Source organism: Nothobranchius furzeri, chromosome 8 (genome assembly GCF_043380555.1).
Source record: "Nothobranchius furzeri strain GRZ-AD chromosome 8, NfurGRZ-RIMD1, whole genome shotgun sequence".
NCBI lineage: Eukaryota > Metazoa > Chordata > Actinopteri > Cyprinodontiformes > Nothobranchiidae > Nothobranchius > Nothobranchius furzeri.
This window is the reverse complement of record NC_091748.1, coordinates 70,814,594-70,839,173: the sequence shown is the minus strand read 5'-3', so window position 1 is coordinate 70,839,173 and position 24,580 is coordinate 70,814,594. Positions and strand designations below refer to the sequence as shown.

General features: G+C 42.4%; 1 protein-coding gene across 1 annotated transcript in view; it reads left to right on the top strand.

Moving 5' to 3' along the window:
* Positions 1-137: 137 nt before the first annotated feature.
* LOC107392951 (G-protein-signaling modulator 2) overlaps positions 138-24,580 on the top strand; it is a 27,194-nt gene continuing 2,751 nt past the window's right edge. Inside the window, exons 1-15 of the mRNA XM_015971034.3 lie at positions 138-313; positions 396-437; positions 14,426-14,647; positions 14,810-14,945; positions 15,231-15,370; positions 16,759-16,882; positions 16,989-17,104; positions 19,438-19,593; positions 20,344-20,452; positions 20,586-20,748; positions 22,790-22,887; positions 23,178-23,354; positions 23,702-23,861; positions 24,181-24,366; positions 24,446-24,555. Of these exons, the coding sequence (XP_015826520.1) occupies positions 306-313; positions 396-437; positions 14,426-14,647; positions 14,810-14,945; positions 15,231-15,370; positions 16,759-16,882; positions 16,989-17,104; positions 19,438-19,593; positions 20,344-20,452; positions 20,586-20,748; positions 22,790-22,887; positions 23,178-23,354; positions 23,702-23,861; positions 24,181-24,366; positions 24,446-24,555 (1,947 nt within the window). The 5' untranslated portion in view covers positions 138-305. The remainder of the gene's footprint in view (positions 314-395; positions 438-14,425; positions 14,648-14,809; positions 14,946-15,230; positions 15,371-16,758; positions 16,883-16,988; positions 17,105-19,437; positions 19,594-20,343; positions 20,453-20,585; positions 20,749-22,789; positions 22,888-23,177; positions 23,355-23,701; positions 23,862-24,180; positions 24,367-24,445; positions 24,556-24,580) is intronic.

Here is a 24,580-nt window from a genome sequence, read left to right as displayed (position 1 = left end):
TCTAACTTTCGCTCTGGGCTTATTATTAATGCTGCTGAATCGGTTGAAGTTTGAGCCACACGTATTGCTCGGAATGGATCAAACATGACTCATCAGGAAGATCAGGTGCCTTTCCCGTCCATTGATGTAATCCTTAAAGCACAAATGTGTTGAGAAATACCCAAACTTCCCACGGCTCCTGAAGGTAGCAGCTGTGGTCTCCTAATTGGAGTCAGATTGTGGCGCGAGCCCATAGCTCGAGCCGCGAGGAGGGGCTTCAAACTTCTGCTTCCCGACCAGAGACGAGTCGCCTTCCTTCCTCCCAGATGGACGAGTGAGTAGAAAAGACGCTGCTAAAAACAGAAGATTTGCTAGTATCTCAGACTCTGACTCCAGTTATATCTCTTCCTTTTAAGCTGGAGACATGTTTGTGGGGAGTTCGCGAACTTCTATGTGAGGTAAGTGAAACAGCCTAAGAAGTTTGGGGTAGTTTATATGGGTTAAATGTTTGCTAGCTTACTCTGCTCTGTGTAAAAAAACAAAACTTGCTGTGTTTGTCAACCGTTCCTTGTTAAGTCAACTCCAGCATGTCGTGGCATGTTTGGGCATAACTGACTCATTAGCTTTCTAGGACATCATTTCCAAAAACAACCAGTCACGACCAGGAAGACCGTGTCATGGGATTTTTTGGAAATTACTACGTTTATCTGGTGTTTTATAGCTACAGACATGGAAAATAATACTTTAGTCTTTTGGGTTAAACGGCTAATTCTGGTTAATATGAGCAGTTTACAGTTCTGGTGTTGACCCCCAACGTAGAGTTGTTTTTGTTTTTAACTGTGGCTTTACTTTTATTTCCCTTTTTTCTCTTAAAATAAAAATCTTTATCACTTCAGAGAGAATCAATGAAAGGGCCTAGTTGGGCGTGTTCGAATAGAAAAATCTATAGTTTAGGAAACCACATCAGGGCTTTTATTAAGCAATGTCACTAAATGAAGTTTTGGTTTTTGAGCTTGTTATTTATATTATTTTACACAATTATTTTATTGAAAAGGGAAAAAGTGAGATTACACAAGCTGCTGTTTCACTATTTTGATGGTAAATATTAAACATGTCTCCTTTTCTGTGCCTGTGAGTAGTAATGTGGGTGTTTTAAGTCTCAAAATCCAAAAAGCAGCCCTTGCTCTGTTTTAATCTGTTCAGATTTACAGCAACACCATCACACCCACCTATACAAAAAGTCTGCTTCCTTATCTCTATCCTCTTTAGTTTTTGCTTCATTTGTAAAATTTAAAATATGCACACTTCAAATTAACACTGCATTCAGTATGTCCAAAACAAATGATGATCTTGCTTCTGTACTCAATCCAAATCGCCTTTACCTAGAAAGATGTTTATGTATTTAGCAGACGCTTTGTCCAAAGCGACTTACAAGTGATAATCGGCATGTTGCCCTTTAGGCTAACAACAACAACAATAACAACAACAACAACAAACAATTTCCAGTCAGTCGTAGGTGGCAGTGAGGCAGCATGATGAATCATGGAGAGGAGGGAACAAGGAGTGGACAGTAGAGTGTGCAGGGATGCAGGGAGGGTGCTAGTTTAGAAGATGCTCTCTGAAGAGCAGGGTCTTCAGGAGTTGCTTGAAAATCGAAAAGGAAGTCCTTGTTCTTGTAGTGCTTGGTAGGTCATTCCTCATTTGTGGAACGATGCATGAGAAGAGTCTGGATTGTCCTGAGCGTGGTGTAGGCACTGCTAGCCGACGATCCTGTGATGACCGGAGCGGCCGGGCCGAGACGTAAGCCTTTGCAAGAGGATTCAGGTAGATGGGAGCCGTACCATCTCTGACTTTGTATGCTAGTGTTAGCAATTTGAACTTGACGCAGCACTCTAGAAGACGCTATACCAAATACAGGCCATTTTTACCATTTATGTGATTGCTGCATTAGCAAGGACTTTTCTTGGAATATTTTTGCACTGCTTCTAGAGAAAGTGATGCAATCACACAAATCAGATGAAAACACTTAAGTCAGAGACTGAGGTCATGGGATGTGTAGAGCCAACATGGAGGCAAAACCAGTATCATTAGCACAGTGAAAACCAGCACATGGAATCATATTTAAGATGTTCATTTCTCTTTAAGCTTCACTGTGGGAATAGGGAGCCCAATGCTTGTGCTTACAGAGCAGTGCATTTTTCTGGGATTTTATTTCTTTTTGTAGCTCTACTTTTACCAGTATTATCAATGGCCGTCACTCATTTTCTATCACTTGTTCAGCACCATTTGTGAGTGTGAGACAAATCTATTCTACCCACTTCCTGCATTTTATCTAAACACTGTGGACATTAAAGTGACAGTGTGTAGTTTCCCTGGTGATAGGGGGCAATAGATACCTAAATGATTGCAAGCAAGCATTACTTTTGTGTTCAAATAAAACCTTACCAACGGATCGCCATTAGGGTCTAAATCCCTGGGAGCACAACCTCCAGCAAAAACACAAGGACATCAGATTCCCTTTCATCACCGGCAACAAATGAAGAGGCAAATGTGCAAAACAACAATGTTAGTGGTGAAAGTTTTGTAACCATTTGTTACAAATCAGTAATGCATTTAGTCCTCACGGGCTTCTGTAGAAGGAAACATGGCATCCAATATGGAGTTGCCCAGAGACTTAGACCCACTCTCATGTGTTTTTTGAACAGATATCTATGGATATATGTTATGAAACTGCCAATATTTTTCATTAACTGGGCATCTTTTAATTCATTTACAACAACAGTTTGATATTTCCAGAGATTAATGGTAAAACTAAGCATAACGTCTTTTTTTTCAAAAACCATTAGAATTTTTCTGATAGCGCCAACAATTTCAAAGTTTCCGTACATAAAAATAAGCATGAAAAATGCGCCTACATTCAATGTTTTTTGAGAAAACAAATCCAGGTGGCCCGTCTTAGAAAAACAATGCAGGGAAAACTCTGCAAATAAATTGGAGATGTACTGAAATGAAAATTCTTGGCCAAAACCACAAATGAGAAAACCAAGGCCGAAACACCGAAAGAAATGATCATTTTAAATATTAGAACCATTGCATTCATGGCTACAGTGTGTACTAACCTCGCTAAAATCAAGAGACTGCGGTAAATCAATTACAAAACTATGAAAATATTTATTTAGCACTGACATAACAATGCACAAAATGAGTTTAAAATTCTAAATAAAACATTTCACTGGACCTCACTCATGTACATCAAAATTTAAATAAATTAAAGAGACTTATAACTGAAAGGTCTGCTCGGAAAGGCTGTAGAATTAAATATGTTCTCTAATAAAAACACGAAGTGTAAGTGCTTTTTAAATGTTTCTGTGTAGGACTACTACAAAAAACTACAACAAAGTGCCTTCAGAACAAGTGCCACTGCTCACAGATATCACAATATTTTCTCTGTAGGCCTACAGCATAAAAATGTATCAAAACAAATCTGTCTGAGTTTCACATGTAGGCTTAACATGAAAACGGTCTCTTTATCCTGCACGAACCCTCAATAGAAGTAGACAGTGAAATGGTTGGGTCAGAAAAAGCCACATAGGCACTTGGCCTGGCGGGGGCACCAAGCAAGACTTGGCAACCCACCATTCTTATAAAGCACTGGGGGAAACCCTGGTATTGCGCCTGCTGATATTGCGATGATGATACATTTGCAGCACTACACTTCTCTACACCAGTGATCCCCAATCAGGGGTACACGTACCCCTAGTGGTCTGTGAGCGCATTACAGGGGGTGCCCTGGTTTAAAAAAAACATTGTGCTGGGATGTGTTGTGCTTAATGAATACTCAAATAAAGGTGGGTGTCACAGTGCCACCCGTGTGCCTATGTAGGGCAAACACTGTTTATTCATTTATCGGTATTATTTGACTTCTTCGCTCTTTTCACTTTGCCATGCATTTGGCCACCTATCACAAGCTGGAAAATATGCAGTCCAAATTGATTTGGTCTAAATTAATTATTTTACATTTATTCTAGGGCTGCACGAAATTAGGAAAACCTGCGATATGCGATAACAGTGATTAATATTGCAATGATATTACTTGAGATAAATAAAAACTTAACTCTGGACCAAAAATAATCAAAAACAAAGAAATTAAAAATGGCAAGAAAAATTTTTTGAGAAAAGCAAAAGATGTGAGGAAAGGGAAAAAGAAAATGAACAGAATGCATTATGTGTAGCAAACATTGGAGCTGACCATTCATTGGGACATCTGTTCTTTGTGATATGCATATTGCACATGCTGATATCTTGATAACGGTATATTTGTGATATATTATGCAGCCCTAATTTATTCTGTCAGTCATGCCGGCAAACCTGTAAATGCAACGGTACAGGACTCTCAGCTGTTTTCATTCAGGAGTGTGCACGTACAGCATGCACGCCTCATGCACAAGCTTAGTATTGAAACTGCAGTTTTGCGTTTAGCCTAAGGGGGACCATCGTAAGCATAAATATTTCCAACTCCACATATTCTCTTTAAAGCTACATCAATCTCATACAAAGACTTTGAGAATTGATATTTTGAGTTATGTTCTCTACTAATGCATTGCTTCCAGCCATGAAATTGAAGTGGTGAGAATGGTTTAAGGTGCAATATATTTGTCAGCCTCTAGATGGTGCTGTCAGATAAAATAAATTGAAGAAAATCCTGAAATTAATTGAAATTGCATTTCAGTCTTCTAAAATCACATAAAATGCATATAAAAGTATGTAGAATTGATACTCAGCATCTTTTCAAATTTTACTTTTTTTGCAAATGATATAAAATCTCACAAACATGCGGCATTGATTGCCTCTGAGGGTTTTTCCTCACGCGCTTCAGTTTCAGGGTACAAGATAGTGTGACATGTAAATCCGAGCTCAGTAGTGTTCAGTTCAGCTTCCTAGTGATTGCTGTGCGTGGAGATTTGCCATTAGTTTAATGATTAAATAAGTAAACTTGTTATTGTTCAAAAGGAATTCATATTGTGCTTCATCTTCTGGGTTGGTTGTCATGAATAGCAATTCTTCTCCAGCATGAACGATACAGGGAGCTTTTGCTTTATGTCCGACAGAGGTAGGCTGTCTAATGTCATTAGTGTGTTTTGATGTCTAAAAATTAAGTTTACCTTTAGGTTAGTGTGTGAAGTTCTAACAACGCATGGCACCATAATTGCCTGGTAAACAGTGTTACAAAAGCAACAATAATCAAGGAAAATGTAATCAACAACTGGAATACTTTAATTTTGGAAAACTAAGTTTGAAGCAAAAATATCTAAAAATACATTTTAATATTCTGTATTAAATGAATACATTAAACTCTAAATAAAGACAGGTCTCCATGAACAGTGTTGTTTTTCTGTATTAACATGTTCAGCTTGTGTGTTTGTGTGACTGTAACATGACTCACTGTTGGCCAACCAGTCAATGATGGTGAGTAGACTACAGGAGGTCTCTACTAGCCTCACTGTAAATATTTTATGGAAGAACTTAAACCATTCTGAGAGTAGGCACTTGATTACAGCATTACTTACTTTATGATTGCTTTTAAACTTGTATGTAAAAATCATAAAATAACTTGTAGGAATTTTGAAATTAACCTTTTTAGTGTCTTCTTCAGAACTAAGAAAATGAACTTCAGTAAATGCAATAAATTAAACCTTTTTGAGTGCAAAAATAAGTTGCATCACCTTTTTAGAAATTTTAACCAGTGCTTACAAGTCTCATCAAGTCAGACTTGATCTATCACCCTCTGTAACGAATTCCATTCTGTCTGGGTGCAAATAACCAGCTGTACTTGCAGGAACAATGATTTGATCTGGTGACCATGCAGGGTTTCCCCCAGAAAATGAGTTAAGCCTGGCGGCTTTGGCCGTCGGGGAGGGGGGTGGGGCATGACGCTTAGCCTGGCGGGTGGGCAAGCAAAGCCTGGTGGGCCCCCAGGCTTATAAAGCGCTGGGGGGAAACCCTGCCATGTGTTTGCTGTTCTTGTTGTAATGGCCACCTTTCACATGAGACATTTGACTAGAAGATGTTGAACATAAGTTATATTTAAATTTTAGCATTGCAACAGGCAGGAATTGAAAATTCCTTTTAAAGGGACACTATGCTTTTTTTTGGCTTGCTTTAACAACCCCAGTGTTTGTTTTAAATCGGTGTTGTAAAAACAAAATGTCCCTCCCCCTCGCTGTTTGCCAGTGTTTTCAAACCAGCTGACCACATACTAAAGTTGTACTTATAGGTGCAATAGCATGATTGTGTGGTCTGCTCTGCATCCAATATTAATACGTTGTTGCTGAGCTCTCTCCATTCAGAAAACACTGAATGTTGACTCTTGTTTGACCCTTTTAGGTCGAACGCTCTTTTTCTCTCTTGCTTCATCGGTTAAAGGTTTTCTTTGGCTCTTCTGAGGCTTTGACACAGTGAGCACAACCCCAACCAATCAGGTTCTATTGCTCATCTGTTCTGAGCATACTTGTCAAGCTCTGGATTTGAAAATAAAGGAACTTTCCACCAGCAGACTTGATGACTGTTGTTCTGAGGTGTAAACATGGATTGCTGTAAAGTGTTCATGCCTCTAACAAGAAACATGACTGTGAGATTTCAGCTCTCACAAGGAGAGTAGGGGCTGAAGTCAGAATCAACTTTATTGTTAGTGCCCCAGCATCCTGAAGCATAGAAATGTGTGTCTGCAGTACAGCCTGTCCAAGGTTACACACACACAAAACATGTAGAGCAAAACAGATACAGGCAGACCACGAGAGCTGCCATCAGAAAGACTAATATTGTGAAGGGCCATTTTGGCACCTCCAGTCTCAAGAAAATGATTTAATATATGACAAAGCTACACAGTGTACCTTTAAGCCACTGTACTCATGTGTCCTCTACATATATCACAGCAAAGGTTTTAGTGATTAATACTGATCGTTCTTTAACCATTTTAACTACCGTAAATCCTCTAATATTAGCCTGTATTTAATTAACTGCCGGGTATCATATTTTGGCCGGTGTCGGAGTCGGCGGAGGTGAATAATGGCCGTTTTTTTATTGTGGCCGGGTGGAATGTGGTAACAAGCAAGTACGGGGGGGGGGGGTTGTGTCATCCCTCTCACTTTTGATTTGCCAGTGATAGACCGCGAAGGTAACTAACCGTGCGGAGACTAAGAGGAGGTGAAAATTTGATATCAAGTTCAAAGAGAAAGTGCTGATTATGCTGCAGAACACTCTGGGGAGCAGTAGGGGTTGTATGAACTAGTCACTAGTCGACGTCACCGCTCTATAGTGACTTTTTATGCCTGTCATCGACTAGTCATCGACGGCAAGATGCAGTCCTCAGAAAAGACAGCAGCCTGCTGTCAGCAGGTGACAAGCTCCTGCGCGTCGGGAGGCAAGGCACTGTGCCAGAGCGTCGGCACTGACGCCCGCCATAAAACGGACATTTAGCCAAATTGTGACGTTTAACCTCTTGCAATTTAACCTTCCCCTCACCCCCATCCTAACCTTAACCAGCTTGCGCATGCACATCTCTGATTGTTGACATGCTCCAGACATCTGCGTCCTGAGCACGGCCACAGTAACGTTATATCAGATGTCGCCACCTCAAAAACTAATTTAACACGCGATCATTCATGTCGGCTCGTTTCCTTTTATGTTTTCTGTCTTTTATTCTTTTATTTGTGCCTGATACGTTTCGCTGCTGTGGATCAGGGCGTATCACCTGTTTTGTCCTCGGTGACGCACCTGACTGATGTGGCTGGCGAGCACTCCGCTGTTTTTGCGGTCGGTAGATCTTTTAGAACTGCAGTTCAAAGGTAACTCATGAGGTGAATATATATGAACCCAGGTAGCAGTTTTTCTTTAGGATTGAGAGGAGATGCAGGAACATGAACAGACAGGACAGAAAAATAGTAAAATAAAAACAAGTTAGTTTTTGTACCGGTGGTTGCAACAAACAGACACCATTGAAGGTAATCAGAAGTGAGGAACAGAAAATGAAATGATTATTTTAATGTTTAGAGCAGCAGGAACTCCGAGAGGCTGCAGGCGCATCAGTGAGTTTGCGGCCGCTGCGCAGGGGGAGGGGGGAGAGGGCTGAAGCAGAAACTACCGTTGTTAAAAGAAATGTGTTTAACTTTGAAAATGTGGGCGCAATTTTAATTGTCAAAAACTCAGCGAACCATTAGTTAATTTTGCTCTAATAGAAATTGAGGCCTGCCTCTAATTCTGGTCCTCCTTCCAATAAAGGCCTGGAGCTTGATGAGCTTGAGTCAAATACAGGCTCGGGCCTGTATTAGAGGATTTACGGTACTTCCTTTTGTATTAAAGTTGTGATATTTTTACGATTTACTTGACCTGGTGCATTTCTTCTGGTGATATTATTTACTACCCTACTGGGTGCTTTTGTCCAGACATCTTGCCCCGTTTAGAAGACGCACCTTGCTGACACATCAGCGTAATAGTGCTGTCACGGTGTGCCTTATGAATGCACCCTGGCGGCATGGCGATATGGGATTTTTGTGGCATTTGTTCCACCAAGCGAGGGATTGCTGCCGAGTTCCAGCCAGCAACTATATTGAAAATGGAAGTAAAAATTTACTGTGCGTCTTCATTCCTTTGGCCATCCATTTTCAAACAGTTGATTTTTCCTACTTGGAAGTCGGAATTTCCAAGTACCGAGGATAAAGCAAACGCACCATTAGCTGCTAGCAGTGGAAGCTAAAGTATAAAGCTAACGTTATCATAAACAGTTTATTTACCTGCCGAAGCAAATTAAGACGATGATGGCTCATTGAGAACATTGTCGACATTCGCATCACCCAGTTACCCATCGCATTTTTTGTGAAGTGAAGCCAAACCTTAGAGCGCTTTCTCTCTGCCTTCTTGGAAGTCGGAATGTCCGAGTGCTGAGAAGAAGGTGAACGCACCATTAGCTGCTAGCAATGGGAGCTCAAATATCAAGCTAACGTTGTGCTAAACAGTTTATTTACCTTATGGAGCTGAACAAGACAATAGCTCACTTAGAACTTTGTCAATGTTGTTGTCATCCTCCATCACATTTAGTGAAGTAGACCCAATCTTTAGAGCGCGTTCTTGCTGCTTGCTCTGTTTACATCTTGCCCACAGCGACTGACAACATAAGGCTCTTGCGCTGCTGTCTATCTTGGGAAATCAGGTACCGAACTCTAGTGTGTAAGTTACAAAAGGTACCGAAATAAGGCACCATTTCTTATCACGTGAATCGGTCCTTGGTCGTTACCGCGCAGTTCGGTCGGTGCATTAAAAAGTACCGAATACGGTACCCATTGCTAGGGACTATGAGTGACAGGCACTTTTAGGAGAAGCTTGTCAAAAAACAAAAATGAGCGAAGCTTTGATCACAAAGAAGCAAGTTATGTCCAAGTTAAACGAAAGTCCACGGCAGCGCAGACAGTCCCATTACCCCTTTATGCTGCCATTGCGTAGTCTTTTGTAAAAAGGGCCCGATTGCACCACATCACTGCCACTGTCTGACCCCTTATAAATGACTTAAGGCTCCCTGATGCTGGCTCAATGTTGCAGCAAATTGGTGGCATTGTTTTCTAAAAGTTCAGGGACATACATTCCTCTGAATTGTCAAGTTTGGTTTTGTAAAGGTTCAGGATATTTTTTTCACTGCTTCTTGTTGGTAAATGCCCAAGGGAATGATTGGTGAGCGTGAATTTATTGATCATTAAAATTCAAATTATGACCCAGTCACTTGGAAAGGTCAACAATAAATGGGTTGAGCCTGCTTCTGATTTTCTGCTGTGCTGAGTAAATAGTCCCAGGGTTCACTGGAGACTGTTAGCATTGCTATAATTACACACAGAAATCTGGACTAATTGGATCTGACACATGGGATCAGGTGACTTGTATATGCAGGTTACCGGTGGCTTCTTGTTAGAGAAACACATCAATCCGCTAATCATGGCAACCCAACACGCGGCTCTGACTGAATTATTTCTGCTCGGTAACAACCAGGTGTTAATCCGTATTCACCTCACTCAGAGGTCTCCCTGCCCGCCACTTGGTTGTTGAGGTCAATGCAAACGCTGAGAGGATTAAGTCTTTTGTTTTGCCGTGACAACCGGTTAGCAATGTGCTCATAGGGAGAGCAGCAGATCCAAGAGGATTGTTTTCTCTTAAAAAATAGCGCCCGGTGGCTGTTTGCGTTATGCGTATGCACACGAAGGGAGAGGTGGTAAAGGATGTTCTGCAGAAAAAGCTACATTTGCTCCAGAAGGTGATCCAGAAGCTTGAAATGTCTGTCGTGTCAGCCTGCATTGAGTGCATCAGAATGGGAAGAGGCGGCAGGTATGTGACCGTGTGTGATGAGCGTGACATCACTAACAGGTTTTCATGTTTGATCTTTTGTTTAATTAAATCAAATATGTTGGCTTTAAACTAAACTTAGGTTTAAACCCAACATTTGTGCAGTTTGTGTGGCTTTTATTATAAACCGATTCAGATTTTCAACATTAATACATTTGTGGGGCTAAAATTAAGTTTTTATATGAAACTTTTACGTATAACACCCGTTTTAAACCAATCCTCCCTGTGTGGCTAACAGGTTTTGGTGCACTTACATTTAGATGCTTCTCAGTTTAAAAGTTGGCAGAATTTAAACACAACATTAGTTTTCTTTTGGTTTGATTCCTACATGAATTAGAATAATTTTTCTGAAGGAGACTTTTACTTCAGCTGAAAACGCTGCACGGCACAGTTTCTACTGATGGAAGAGACGGAGCTTAACCCCAACCTCACCCACTGATTTCCTTAAGCTGAGGTTACTGGAGGATCCGGATGCATAGTGAGGAGATGCAGTCAGTCTAGAAGCTTTAGTTACAACTTATCAGTAGAAGATCAAGGCTCCTCTAAGGTCAGAAGTCACCTTTAAAGGCAATATTTTAAACAGGCACCACCTACATGCCGTAAAACATTCCAATATGAACTAAACCAATTTATTTATTTAAAAGAAAAAGTTTCTCTTTAGCCACAGCAATAAAACTTTTCAACTCTTTCATGTGGAGTAAATGGCGATTATCCTTATTTGCAGTTCTGAGGAGTGAATCCTCTGCAGCCATGCGTGACTGGATTTGTTTTACAGCTTCATGAAGTAATCCCACGGATTTACATTTTTATTTTACATTGTGCACTCACAGCTGCGGCTGTTTTTACCTCCCGAGTGCTATGCTTGTGTGTGTGTTTGTGTGCTTGTATTGGTGTGTATGTGTCGTAATGGCTAAATTGGCATTCTGGACACACCTGCAGCTGGAGAAAATGACACAATACCAGTCTAAGCTATTGTGGCGGGTGTTTACATGTCTGCCTGTGAGCACTTTTGGTGCTGCTAGCACTGCCAACAGTTGCAGGATCATCCAGCCACAAAGTTTCACTGAGATTAAAGAGAAGTTCTGTTGGTCCGACCCGTGAGTTTCGGAGTTGTGATGTAATCGTCTCCAGCAGAGGCAAACTTGCTGGATATCTGGAAAGCTCGTGCAGGGTCAGTTTAGACGTAAAGTGCAAAAGTGATTTACGAGACTTGGTAATTTTCATGTTTAACTGGAGTGCTGATGGTGCATCCCAGCTGTGTCGGACACGTGCCAGACTTTTACTGCTGTTGTCTCAAAGATAAAGTTACCCACTACTTACTTTCCTTTCTTGTCACTGGGCTTTAAGCATCTTCAGATTATTCTGTCATCAGTTTTTCTTCCACAATACAAAGGCCTGTGATAACAAGGCGAATTAATCCACATCAAAGCTGCGTGTCATCTTGAGCTCAGCACTCTAAACGAGAGAGTGTCAAACCTGCGTGGGCTTTGTTCACACAGAGAAACGGGCCAAACTGGCTTTCTCATAGCGCTCCACATAATCTTTCATTACCTAATCCAGTGTTTATGTGGTTCCATTTTATTTTACTTCCTCTCCTAGTTGATCAGAGAAGGAAGGCCAAAGTTTATGCACTGTTGTCATGCAGCAAAACCAAAGCCATTCTTGTGATAAAAACCAAACTAATCAAGCAGAGTTAAAAAGTTAATTACAATAAAGTTTAAAGCTGCTGTAGCAAATCTACAGAACACACAAACATGGTCACTCGCTCCTTCTGTCAGCGTTTTCTTTTGGGGACTCTGGTAGTTTGTCCTAGAGACGAAGCGGTAGCAGCCGGCTGTTTCTCCTTCTCTGGTATTATTGAGCAGAGGACCTCTCACCAGTGGTGTTCTGTTGCAAAATGTGTGAGTGTGGAATCAGTGGAGGACTCAGGGAAGTGTGGCCGTCCAGTGAGACAGAAAATGAGATGCTCCAATCGTTGCTTTTGGTCTGAGCTGTGTTATTGGCATGTTTTTTAGAAGCATGAAAAAATATTTGAAGCCATCTTGTTCTGTAGATTTGCTATAAAAGCTCTAAGAATGGATGTTGTTATGAAACCAACGTGAATGGATGAGAATCTGAGCACATTCACATCCTTTAGATGTCACAGGGCGACAGTGGCACAAGAGTTAAGTGCTCGCCCCGTAATCGAATGGTTGCAGGTTTGAGCCCCGCTCAGTCTGTTGCTGTCGTTGTGTTCTTGTGTCCAGCAGGTGGCGGTCGGGGGGACCGGTGGCGCCAGTGTACGGCAGCCTCGCCTCTGTCAGTGTACCCCAGGACAGCTGTGGCTACCATGTAGCTCATCCCCACCAGAGTGTGAATGTGTGTGTGAATGGGTGAATGACTGATTGTGTTGTAAAGTGCCTTGGGGGGTTCCAGAACTCTAGAAAGCGCTATATCAAATACAGGCCATTTACCATAATGTTGTTCCAAGGTGATACAGATGCACAGGAATCTGTTGTTGTCCACATGATCTACCACTTCCTTTTTGGGTAGTGCAGAGTCAATAACAGAGTAGCCACGTTGCCATGCCCTGCTTTATTTGCCTTATTTAACCTAAATGAGCTTAATTTAACACTAAGCAAAAATCCACTGTGTTAAACTGAGCTCTAGACTCTATACTTCTGCAAAACATTCAATGGCCTTTTTTGATCTCTTTATCTGAATTGTCTGAACTATTTGTCTTATGTGACCACGTTAGTGGCCATCATGGAAGCGTGATTCCATGTGTTGGTGGTTTTTAGCTTCATGATGTTGGTTTGACACGCACAGGAGACAAAAAGGTTCCTATAATAGTGGACATGACCACAGCCACATCTGAATTTACCCTGTGTTCATGGTAAAATGTAAGCTACACATTTGTGTTTCAGGGTAGTTGCATTTTTAGGGCTTCGTGGTCATGATGGGCAGGAAATGCTTAATCCGGTTTTGGAATTTCTCTTGTTTGGTTTCAAAAGAGCTTGGCTTTTTGTCTCCCTGTCATTTCCAGTTTCTCTGTTTGTCTTGTGAGAATGGACTTCCTCTGTGACGCACCAGTGGTGGAAGTAATGCAGGTTTTTGAAATAATGTCTGAATGCTACAAGCTAATTTACTTTACTAAGTAACTGATAGGGATGCACGTTTTCCAAAATCTCTTTAACCGGTTAATGACGCCCCCTTAACAGTTAAAAGCCGGTTAACCGGAACACCCTGTTGCTCTTTAAATTAACACTTTTTCCGTCTACCCTTTTTTTTTTAATAAAATTCTGACGCACCACTAAAATTTTACACTTGTAACATTTATGAACAAAAAGTCGAGAGAGAGAGTGGGTTGCGTGCTGGAGGGGTGGGTTGATGTCCGTCAGACTCAGAACTTGTTGCAGCGGAGCGTCTGGCATCAAGCACACAGCACAGCTTGTGATCGCGTGCTTATAAAAAACACTTTAGTTTCCAAACATTGAACTAAATAATTACACTGACATTTCTTTATTTTACTAGACAAATTAAGAGTCAGATGCAAGCAGGAGTGTCATGGCCGACTGATCTATTGCTGGTCTCGGTTCAGTTCTGCCAGGCTCAGCGCTTTGATGTGAGGCTTATTGTGTTCCAACAATGAAATGACTAAGAATAAACTGCTCCAACCCTGTGCTCTTTGCTAACCGCTTCATGTTTGAGCACATTTGTCTGGTCACGGGATGAGCCCATTTCTTCTTCTGTGGTTGTCCAGTAAACCTGTTATGATAGCTGTGTTCTTATGCCCTCTAGTGGCACAAAATATATTAAACCCAAGTGCAGCAGAAGGGCCGGGCAAAACTATTTTACCCAGTTACAACGTTCAAGGCAATTAACCGGTTAACTATGTACATCCCTAGTGTTTGGTTGGACAGCCAGATCAATCTACTCTTCCACGCCCCCATTACAGTGTCTGGTTTTTATTCTGTTAGTTCCATAAAAAGTTTGGTGTCCACTTGTATGTTTTTTGGTCACGTTTCTGGTGTAAATCTTTGAACTTTCGGTCTAGTCTCACTCAGACCTAATTGATTTGCAGGATGGAGTCATCGTGTTTGGACCTTGCTCTGGAAGGCGAGCGCCTCTGTAAAGCAGGTGACTATCGCGCAGGTGTGTCCTTCTTTGAGTCTGCCATACAGGTAGGAACCGAAGACCTTCAGATTCTCAGCGCCATCTACAGCCAACTAGGAAATGCCTACTTTCATCTTCAAGAGTACAATAAAGCCCTGGAGTACCATCGACATGACCTCACACTGACCAGGTAAACCTTTCCACAAAGGTTAGTTTTAGATTCCCTTTTTGGCTGGATGGTGCATCTGTACATGGTCTAACAAACATGTAGAAACATTGACTTTCTCTCGTGTGTTTTGTGATTCTCGCCCAAACATACCAGTAACGCTGTAAATCTCTGTTGCAATCACAGAACAATTGGAGATGAACTTGGAGAAGCTAAGGCCAGCGGTAACCTCGGCAACACATTAAAGCTTTTAGGGCGTTACGATGAAGCGGTGGTTTGTTGCCAAAGACATTTGGAAATCACAAGAGCAGTCTACGATAAGGTGGGTCTTCACGGATTTCGTTTTGCTTGCTTCGTGTTGATTATCTGAGGTAAAGTGATTGTTTTGGTGGTTTTCCAGTGAAAGTTTCTCTAATAAGGAAAATTCCCACACATTAGGATAAATGGATTCCCTTGTTTTCAGCCTTACTAAATGAAACGTTGTACAACCTTTTAATATTTCTGCAGCTGCATCTGTTGCCAGCCAGCATGCAAACAAGGCCTTGGTGTATTTTAAGTTTATAATTACAGCCAGTCTCTCTCTGAAAATCTGCTGTGCGTGTTGTAGGTTGGGCAGGCTCGAGCTCTGTATAATTTCGGAAACGTTTACCATGCCAAGGCTAAGAGCATCTGCTGGAGTGGATGTGAGCCAGCCGAGTTTCCAGAGGAGGCCAGGATCGCCCTCAGGAAAGCTGCACAGTACTACGAGTGAGTCTCTGCTCACCTCCGGAGGGATTTTGTTTTTATCTAGTATGAAAACACTGCAGGATTAACAGGAGCACTAGTGGCGTGGTTGTGCAAGGCGGGACTGTGAATGTGCATGAATGTTGTCAAGCTGCGTCTACTTTGGACGAAAGCAGCAGCGGCGTGAAGCGGGTGGAGGAGGAAGTGCTTGTAAAGAAAATGGGGTGCTGTCGGTTATATGGACCAGGTTTGGGTTTAAGGAGTCTGACGTTGACCCAGCAGTAAAGCAATATCTACGTTATTAGCTCATTAAAATCCCTTAATTGTTTCTCTTTTTCTTTTTAACACAAAGACTTCCAAACTTTTTGGACATCTCCTGTGTTTAAAGAATATTTCCTCTGCAGTTTCAGCCGTTTCTCCTTTTCATTAAAAAGTCTGAAGAAGGAGCAGTGCAGGAAATGCTGTGGTTCTTGATCACTCGCTCACAGGTGGCTGACTCCAGCTATCAGGTTTATTGTAAAGTGGCACTACTTGTTTTTATGATTCAGTTTATAATTTCTTACCCCGGCTTTCCACGGGAGCCGTCAGCAGCACGTTACTGCAGCAGCACGTCATAGCTGCTGCTAGGAACCGCTGTGGTCAACAGAACCTTTTCCACTGGAGCCGTCGGCAGCCGTCAGCAGCGCGAGTCGGCCGCGTCTCAGGAGCAGCATGTCGCGGCCTTTACGCGCCGGTTCTATTTCCTACGCGCGACGCCTCTGAAACGGGTCAATTTAGACATTTTTGGGGAAGGAAAGACAGGAAATCGGACGCGGAAATGGAGAGAAGCTCCTGAGATTTTCAGAATAAAGAACGTACTGCCTTCCGTTTGCTTTACTTAAAAAAAAAAGTTACTAACTGTGCGTCCCCGTGAGAAGTTATCACCTAGCTAGCGGTCTCCTTTGTTTTTTAGGTCCGTATTGGCGATTATAAAACGGACAGAAGATAAAACACAAACCATGTTGTAGTTTTCTCCTGCTTGTTGTTGTGTTTACTGACGAAGTCACTCGTGTGACTTCGTGCTCGGTCGGTGACAGCTGCTCCCCTGCTGCTTCGCGTCTCGTGGGAAGGGCCAAGCAGCAGCTTACGCGAGAAAGACGTGCTGCTGCAGTAACGTGCTGCTGACGGCTCCGGTGGAAAGCAGGGGTAACACTTGAGCTACCTCTTATGTTGACTCTTATCTGATATGTTTGTTTGTTTTTAATCATCATCTTTGTGTATAAGGCATCAGAGTCCAAAGCAAAATGCTGTACACCACATAACAACAAACCATGAGGGGTTTGACAGAGCGATGCGTAAAAGAAACTAAAACGATTAAAACAGGTCCTATACAAATGTGTCGCATTTGCACATTAATTATCTTTTTTACCTAGAGCAAACCTGCGCCTTGTGAAGGAGCTGGGTGACTGCGCCGCTCAGGGTCGAACCTACGGGAATCTCGGTAACACGTATTATCTCCTGGGTGACTTTGAAATGTCAGCAGCCGCACATGAAAAGGTTGGTTCTCAAACGCATATAAGGTCAAGAGTGTCCGTTTTAGTACTTTTTTACACTCCGAACACATGATGATTAGTTTTCATTATCTGGCTTTTTCATTGTTTAGCGGCTTCTCATTGCTAAAGAATTTGGAGACAAATCTGCAGAGCGAAGAGCCCACTGCAACCTGGGCAATGCGCACATTTTCCTTGGCCAGTTTGAAGTGGCGGCTGGGCACTACAAGTAAGTAAATGTGAGGCAGGATGTCATTCTGTTTTTAATAACTAGAGAAAACTTAAAAATGCAACCGGTGAAGAACAGAAACGGCATTAAAGCTAAATAATTTATAACTCAGCATGGGCTCATTATTTCACTACAAGCCCCATTATTTGTTGCTCGTGCTGTAAACAACCCAAACCAATGGAGTCTGTTGCATATTAATTAGGGATGTTCCAATCACATTTATTTATTTTTTGCTCTCGATTCGATTCAGGTCATTTGATTTTGAGTATCTGTCGATACCGAGTCCTTTCAGGAAAGCAGTAAAACAAGAAGGCCATATATATTTAAAAGTAGCAGTGTTGCTCTTATTTCAAGTTCTTTACTCCCTCAATGTGCAGCTTCGAGTAATGTGTGTTCCCGTGACGGAGCAGGCAGTTGGAGCCCCGATGGGCAGGGTAACTTTTCCCTGCACAACATTTGTAGCTCCAGCGCGCAGATCTGGTGCTGTAGGAAAACCTAAGAAACCCTGATGTTTTGCTGTCTGTTCTCGTTGCTTATTACCATATCCGTCTCTTTTTTTGTCTGACGTCACTGTGAACTGGGACTGTTGGTGGCAAACTGGGAATTAATGGAGAACTGTGATTTGCTTTGTTGATGCATTAAGAGGAAAGCAGACGGGGAATGCAGTCTGTTTGGCTGCAAGTCATGCAGCGGTGTCCCTTCCAGTATGTTGACACAGAGGCAAAAATATAGTTTATAAAAATCGATGTATTACTGTATTAATTATGAAAGGCTAATGATTATAAATGGTGATTCAGTGATATTAAATGAGACTGAGCTCAGATGAAACATGACCTTGTATGTTTTAAAAGTTATTTTTCTAAGTGACTCAGAAAGGTGTGATGTCTGGGTTTATAAAATAAATTTGGCTGGCTGTTGGATGTCATTTAACAAGTTATCAAATTAATATCAACCACTCTGACGCCATTGTTTGTTTAGTCCACGCTCCTTGGATCGTGGAAGCTCCTGGAGGTCCGGTCTGCAGGCAAAGCCGTCTCACAGAGGGAGTGAGTGGACTTGAGATGTATCTGAAGATGGTAATATTTCTGCATCACGGGTCCTCGGAAGAATGAAAGGATGAATGCAAGTCAATGGGGCTAAAAATGCTATTTTCTAATTCTGCTTGTTTTGTGCCATGGACATCACATGAATTTTAAAGACACATTTTGATGCCAAGAACGCGCTTATTTTCGAACAGGGGGGACAATATTTTAGGCTTTGTGGGAAAATAAGCCCAGGACTACAAATACGCTTCATAAAAGTGACGTCATCAAACCAGACACGAGGGAAAAGGGTTGTTCAGTAAGTAGCAGCTACGTTAGGGGAGAGGAGATTATGTGGCGACGTGCCGATTTCTGGTTTGTAGTCATGCTAATTACGAACTTTTACAAGCTGATAAATCTCAAAGTACGTGACTGGCGTGGTTAACACACCCATCATTACTTTTCATTTTAATTGCAGTACAACATATGTGTGATCCAGGGCGTATGGTAAAGCGGATTAGAAAATAGCGTTTTTAGCCCCGTTGACCTTCGTTCTTCCGGGGACCCATGAGCCGACCGGAAAGGGAGAAGGCTTAGGCTCTCTATAGCTTCCCTGAGGAGACATGCTAGCTCTGCGTTAGCCTGCTTGCTAAAATTTGCAGCTTGGTGTCTGAATCCCTGCTGCCGTAAGTTGTTTGTTACTTTGTTTTCCATTTTTTGTTTTCTTTTTTCTTTTTTTTTACACCATTTTAGTAAAAATATTGTTTTTTTTTACCTGACATGTTTCAGCTAGTATCTCTAGTCGTCATCAGAGATCGCCGGTGTTGGTGGCGTCACTTCTATCCGCGAGCAGCAGAGGACGATGTCAACAATGTACAAAAGAGTTGCTGTGTTGTTTTCGTACATGAAACAAACTATTGATGTGGAGGAAAAACTAAGCCATTCTTGTTCTATTTTAAAATCTCTCAGGATGAATTTAAAGTCATGTTTGTTGTTTTAAAAGGTTAAATCCGATTAATTTCTCTCAATCCCAATCCTTTCTAAATGACGTGATCGGATCGGAGCATCCAAATATTAATGTCTAGTCATAGAATATTTGCAATTATAAACTTTAGAAATGTTTTCATAACTGTATACAACCACAAGTTTCTTCTATTAAAGAGAAAACCACCCACTGTTTTTATAAAGGACCGTGATACTATTTAGTTCCAAATGTTTTGAATCCCTGACGCCAACATTTTATTAAAGGAGAAGGAAAATGAAGCTGACGGCCATCGTTCTCCCACCCCCTTCCTCCTCCTTTCCCCTCAGGAAGACTCTGCAGCTGGCCAGGCTTTTGAAGGATAAAGCAGTGGAGGCTCAGGCCTGTTACAGTCTGGGAAACACCTACACACTCCTGCAGGACTACGAGAGAGCCATAGACTATCACCTCAAACATCTGGTCATTGCTCGGGACCTCAACGACCGGTACGCCGTCATGGCCGCTTGTAGGCCGTTCTCTGGAGTGTGAAGAGCTCTGCCTGTGAACGTGGGTGGCCCCTAAACGAGTCGGTTAAATGAGGAAGGTGTTGCTACAAACACCCATCATAGAGTTAAAAAAAAAAGAGTCATAATCACATAGAAGAAACATATAAATGCTGTAGTATACAATGCAGTAGCAGTACAGTTATGGGCCATTGCCATCTGTACCGGGTCGGCCCGGGCCGGGTAGCCCCAGTCGGCCCCAGCCTGGCCCGGTTGATTCCGCACATCCTTGCCTTAAGCCCATGTGGGCTGATTCTACCCACCAATCAGAGGCTTGCTCTAATGGAAGGTGTGAATTTGCTGTCAGCAGTGGGTGTGTTGGCCCTGGTCGGCCTGAAGCAGACCCCCTCGAGAGGAGGGCCGAGAATGAGCCTTGGTTGGCCCAGAAAAATACCAGGCCACCCAGATATGTAAACAACCTACGCTACCCGGCCCGGGCCGACCCGGTACAGATGGGAATGGCCCATTAGACTAGAATGGATTCTTTAACATCTTTATGTGAAACTGCAGTTTTATTTAAAGGGCAGAAATACCCCTTTGGAAGTTTAAATGAATTCCAAATTTTTCCAGAATTTTTTTTAGTGACATCAGATGAAAGAATGTGTTTTAAGAGGGTGGGACTCAAGTACAGCTCATGCTTGCACAATGTCAGTGAAAGTTGCTCAGCCTGTTCTGTTTTGTTTCTGACTGCAGAGTGGGTGAAGGAAGAGCCTACTGGAGCTTAGGAAATGCCCACACCGCCCTGGGGAATCATGAGCAGGCCATGTACTTTGCTGAAAAACATCTGGAAATTGCCAAAGAGGTGACTTGTTAATAGTTTCCTTCTGCTTTATCCAGCTTTCACTGGGTCACGGCGCCCTCTAGTGGGCCTAAGTGTGATAACCTGGATTTATTGTCAGAGGTAAATGAACCTTTTCCTTCTGGTACCGCTTCAGACTGGAGACAAAGGTGGCGAGGTGACTGCCAGAATGAACTTGTCGGACCTGCGGCTGGTTGTAAACCTCAAATCAAGCTCCAGCAAACATCAAATCTTCCGTAACAACAACTCTAACTGCTCCGCTGAGGCAGAAAACGGCCAAGGTTACTTCAATCTGCTTGGTAAATCCATTCTTCCTCTGAATAATGGGATTAACGTCCTGCCTGTAATCAAGAGCACTTTTTGTTAGTTTGAGAGCATTTCTTAAAAATGTGTTTCATGCTTTTACAAGTGCTGATTGGTCAGCTGGCTCCCTATTGGCTGAGGGTCATCTCACATTAGTCCAGTTCCAGGATATAAGAGAGCAGTGAGAAGGAGCTCAAACTGCAGAGAGGCATTTGTATGAATTGAAAAGTCAATTTTAGAGAAAGAATGTATTTTTTGTGAGTTAAAAGGTTTTAGAGAGCTTGCAACTGTTAAATCATTGTTCCAGGCCCACTTTTTCAGGTGTTAGTGTCGTTTTTACTCTATGCTTTTATTTTTTCTTAAATGTTTTTAACGTGTTTTATAAAAAAAAAGGTTAAAGTCCCGTTAGTCATCATCACTCTGGTGAAACTCTTCTCTGCATTTGACCCATCCCCATGGGGAGCGGTGAGCTGCAGCGGTGGCTGAGCTCAGGAACTATTTGGTGCTTTATCCCCCCAATCCAACCTCTTAAAGCCGAGTATCAAGCAGGGAGGCATTGGGTCCCATTTTTAAAGTCCTTGGTATGACCCGACTGGGATTGGAACCCCAATCTCCCAGTCCCAGGGCGGACACTTGGAACGTTGGTTTGGCTAGCAGTACAGGATCTGAGCTTGAAAATGACAATTAATGGTCTCTAATCAACTAAATATGCTTTTGATTAAAGGCAGGGAATGAATCCCATATGCTGGTCATTATACAGTGGGATGCGAAGGTTTGGGCAGCCTTGATCTTCATGATTTTAGGCAAGGCAGCTTCATCTATACACAGGCAATTCAATGGGGTTTCCATTAGTAAGAACAGGGAGAACATTTAAACCAACATGACAGAAAATACAAATTAAAAAGAAATCAATATAAAGGGTGAGCAAATACTGTAAAAGTGCAGTATAAGAAAGGCTGAATGAAAATGATTTAACGGTTAGAGTTGCGGCACATTGGAGGTCATAGGGAAGCAGATTCTGCGTGTGTGCAGCATAGTAGCTAAAAGCAGCTTCACCCTGTTTGGTTCTGACCCGAGGTTCTACAGGGAGGTGCTGTATGTGAGAGTGATGCAGAGGAAGCCTTTTCTCCACCCACAGCACAAACAGAGCAGCTAGAAGTATGCTGAAGCACATCTGGACTAGCCAGCTTCATTCTGGAATCAGGTGCTGTGGACTGATGAAACTAAAATAGTTATTCAGACATAACAAGAGGTGTTATGCATGGAGGAACAAGAACACAGCATTCCAAGAAAAACACCTGCTACCTACAGTAAAACATGGTGGTGGTTTCATCATGCTGTGGGCTGTGTGGCCAGTGCGGGGACTGGGAATATTGTTAAAGTTGAGGGAAGCATGGATTCCAGTCAAAATCAGCAGATTCTGGAGATCAATGTCCAGGAAGAAGTGACAAAGCTAAAGCTGCACCGGGGCTGGATCTTTCAACAAGACAACGACCCTAAACACTGCTGAACATCTACTAAGGCATTCATGCAGAGGAACAAGTAGAATGTTCTGGAATGGCCATTTCAGTCCCCAGACCTGAATATTACTGAAAATCTGTGGTGTGAGTTAGAGAGAGCTGTCCATGCCCAGAAGCTGTCAGACCTGAACGTACTAGAGAAGATTTGTAAGGAAGAATCCAGGCTTTCATTGGAAGCTATAGGATGAGTTTAGAGACTGTTATTTCTGCAAAGGGAGGATCTACTAAATATTTCTGTATTTTCTTTGTTGTGGTGACCAAATGTATGCACTTGCCTAATTGTTTTAACAATTATTGCATTTTCTGTAAATCCTATAAACTTCATTTGACATATGATGTATTTAACTGAGCATTTTTATAACAACCCACGATTTGTAAAGTAAAATAAGAGATTACCCAGGCTGCCCCAACATCCCACTTAGCAGGAAAATGAGCTTTTTTCTCGACAATGATAACTTATGCAGCACTAATAGCATGTTATGAAGACCTGAGTTGTGATGCTTTCTGTGTGTTTAAGGGGCCAAGTCGTCTTTAAGGAGAAACGGAAGTGCAGAAAACCAGGAACAGAGTCAAAGCGCTGACCGGCCCCAGAAAGAAGACCCGTCGCCACATGAGGTGTGTGTGTGTGTGTGTGTGCGCGTGCGCGCACACTTTGTGTAAAGTATAATTGTGTGTGTGTACACACTTTGTGTAAAGTATAATTGTGTGTGTGTGTGTGTGTGTACACACTGTGTAAAGTATAATTGTGTGTGTGTGTGTGTGTACACACTTTGTGTAAAGTATAATTGTGTGTGTGTGTGTACACACTTTGTGTAAAGTATAATTGTGTGTGTGTGTGTACACACTTTGTGTAAAGTATAATTGTGTGTGTGTGTGTGTGTGTGTGTGTGTGTGTGCGCGCGCAGGAATGGGAGGATCATTTATTTCCTGGGTCATCCAAAAACAACACGATCAAAGCCTCCACTAAGCTTTTCCTTTTCCATCGGCTGAAAAGCAAGAAGAAGAACACGAAACCTAAAGATCAGGAGGAAAACCACAGCGAGAACACGAACTCGGAGCAGAATTCACCAATGTCTCCAAAGGTATTTCTAAAGAACTCATCAGAATGATTCCGAGAGCGCTCGTCCTGAAACTAGTCTGACTCCTAAAGGGATACAAGAGTTTGTTACTGTTTTCCTGGTTTCTACTGCTGAAACACTCTGAATCACCTTTATGGTCCATGTAACACAATCACCATGGAGTTGGCCGTGTTTTCTTCGGATTTGTGTTTTTCTTCTTCCTTTTATCTGTTTAACGAGTCACCAGCTGTTTACTTTTGATTATCCTTATTTTCTCTCCTTTCTTTAAAGCTGATCACTTGATCTTCTCACTCATCTTGTGTTTTCACACACGCCTAAGCTTCTGTTTTGTTTTGTTTGTAACACCACAGTCCAGACCACAGGACGCGATCGGAGAGGACAGCTTTTTCGACCTCCTGTCTCGGTTTCAGGGAAGCAGAATGGACGACCAAAGGTGTACACTGGATGTCCTGAGCCACCCCTCCGCCCACCCCTCTCCCTCCTCTACCTTACCTGTAGCTGAAGGGAAATGTGAGTGTCTCCTAACAATAGATGCTACGTGTGTTGTGTGTATTTCTAGTGATGGTGATATTCCACCTACTTTATTTTCATTTGTGCTTTCGTCTTTTGGACTTTTCTGATTTTCTAGATTCATTATTAATGTCCACAAATTTAAACTCTCACCAGTGGCTCACTCAGAGGACCACATTCAAATCCATCCGATTCTGGGTGAAATATTACTTTAAGCAGAAACTTTTCCTTTTTTTATTCCTCCCAAACTTCTTTCCACTTAATACTAAAACAGTATAGATCATTAGTTTACACACCCGCACTGATTTCTTGTTCTCAGCTACATCAGAGGGAAAAGCACCATCACAGGATCCTGGACATTTCCTGGAGCTGCTGGCCAGCTCCCAGGCCCGTCGTCTAGACGACCAACGAGCCAGCCTCAGCCAATTTCCTGGCTTACGTCTCAGCACCTGCAGCCCGCCTCATACACCCTCCACCTCCAGCACAGACCCAGCCCCGACACAAGGTGATGAAACACGAGGCTTAGCCTGTTTCAGTCGACCCTTCTCTTATCCCTGTAGAGTAACACTTGTTCTCCGCTGCAGTGATCCCCGCGGCAAGCACCAGTCACACACCCTCCCTGTACAACCACCTCGAGAACGCTGCTGAGCCGGCCGAGGCAGACGTCTTCTTCGACATGCTAGTGAAGTGCCAGGTGCGACACTGGGATTAAACCTTCA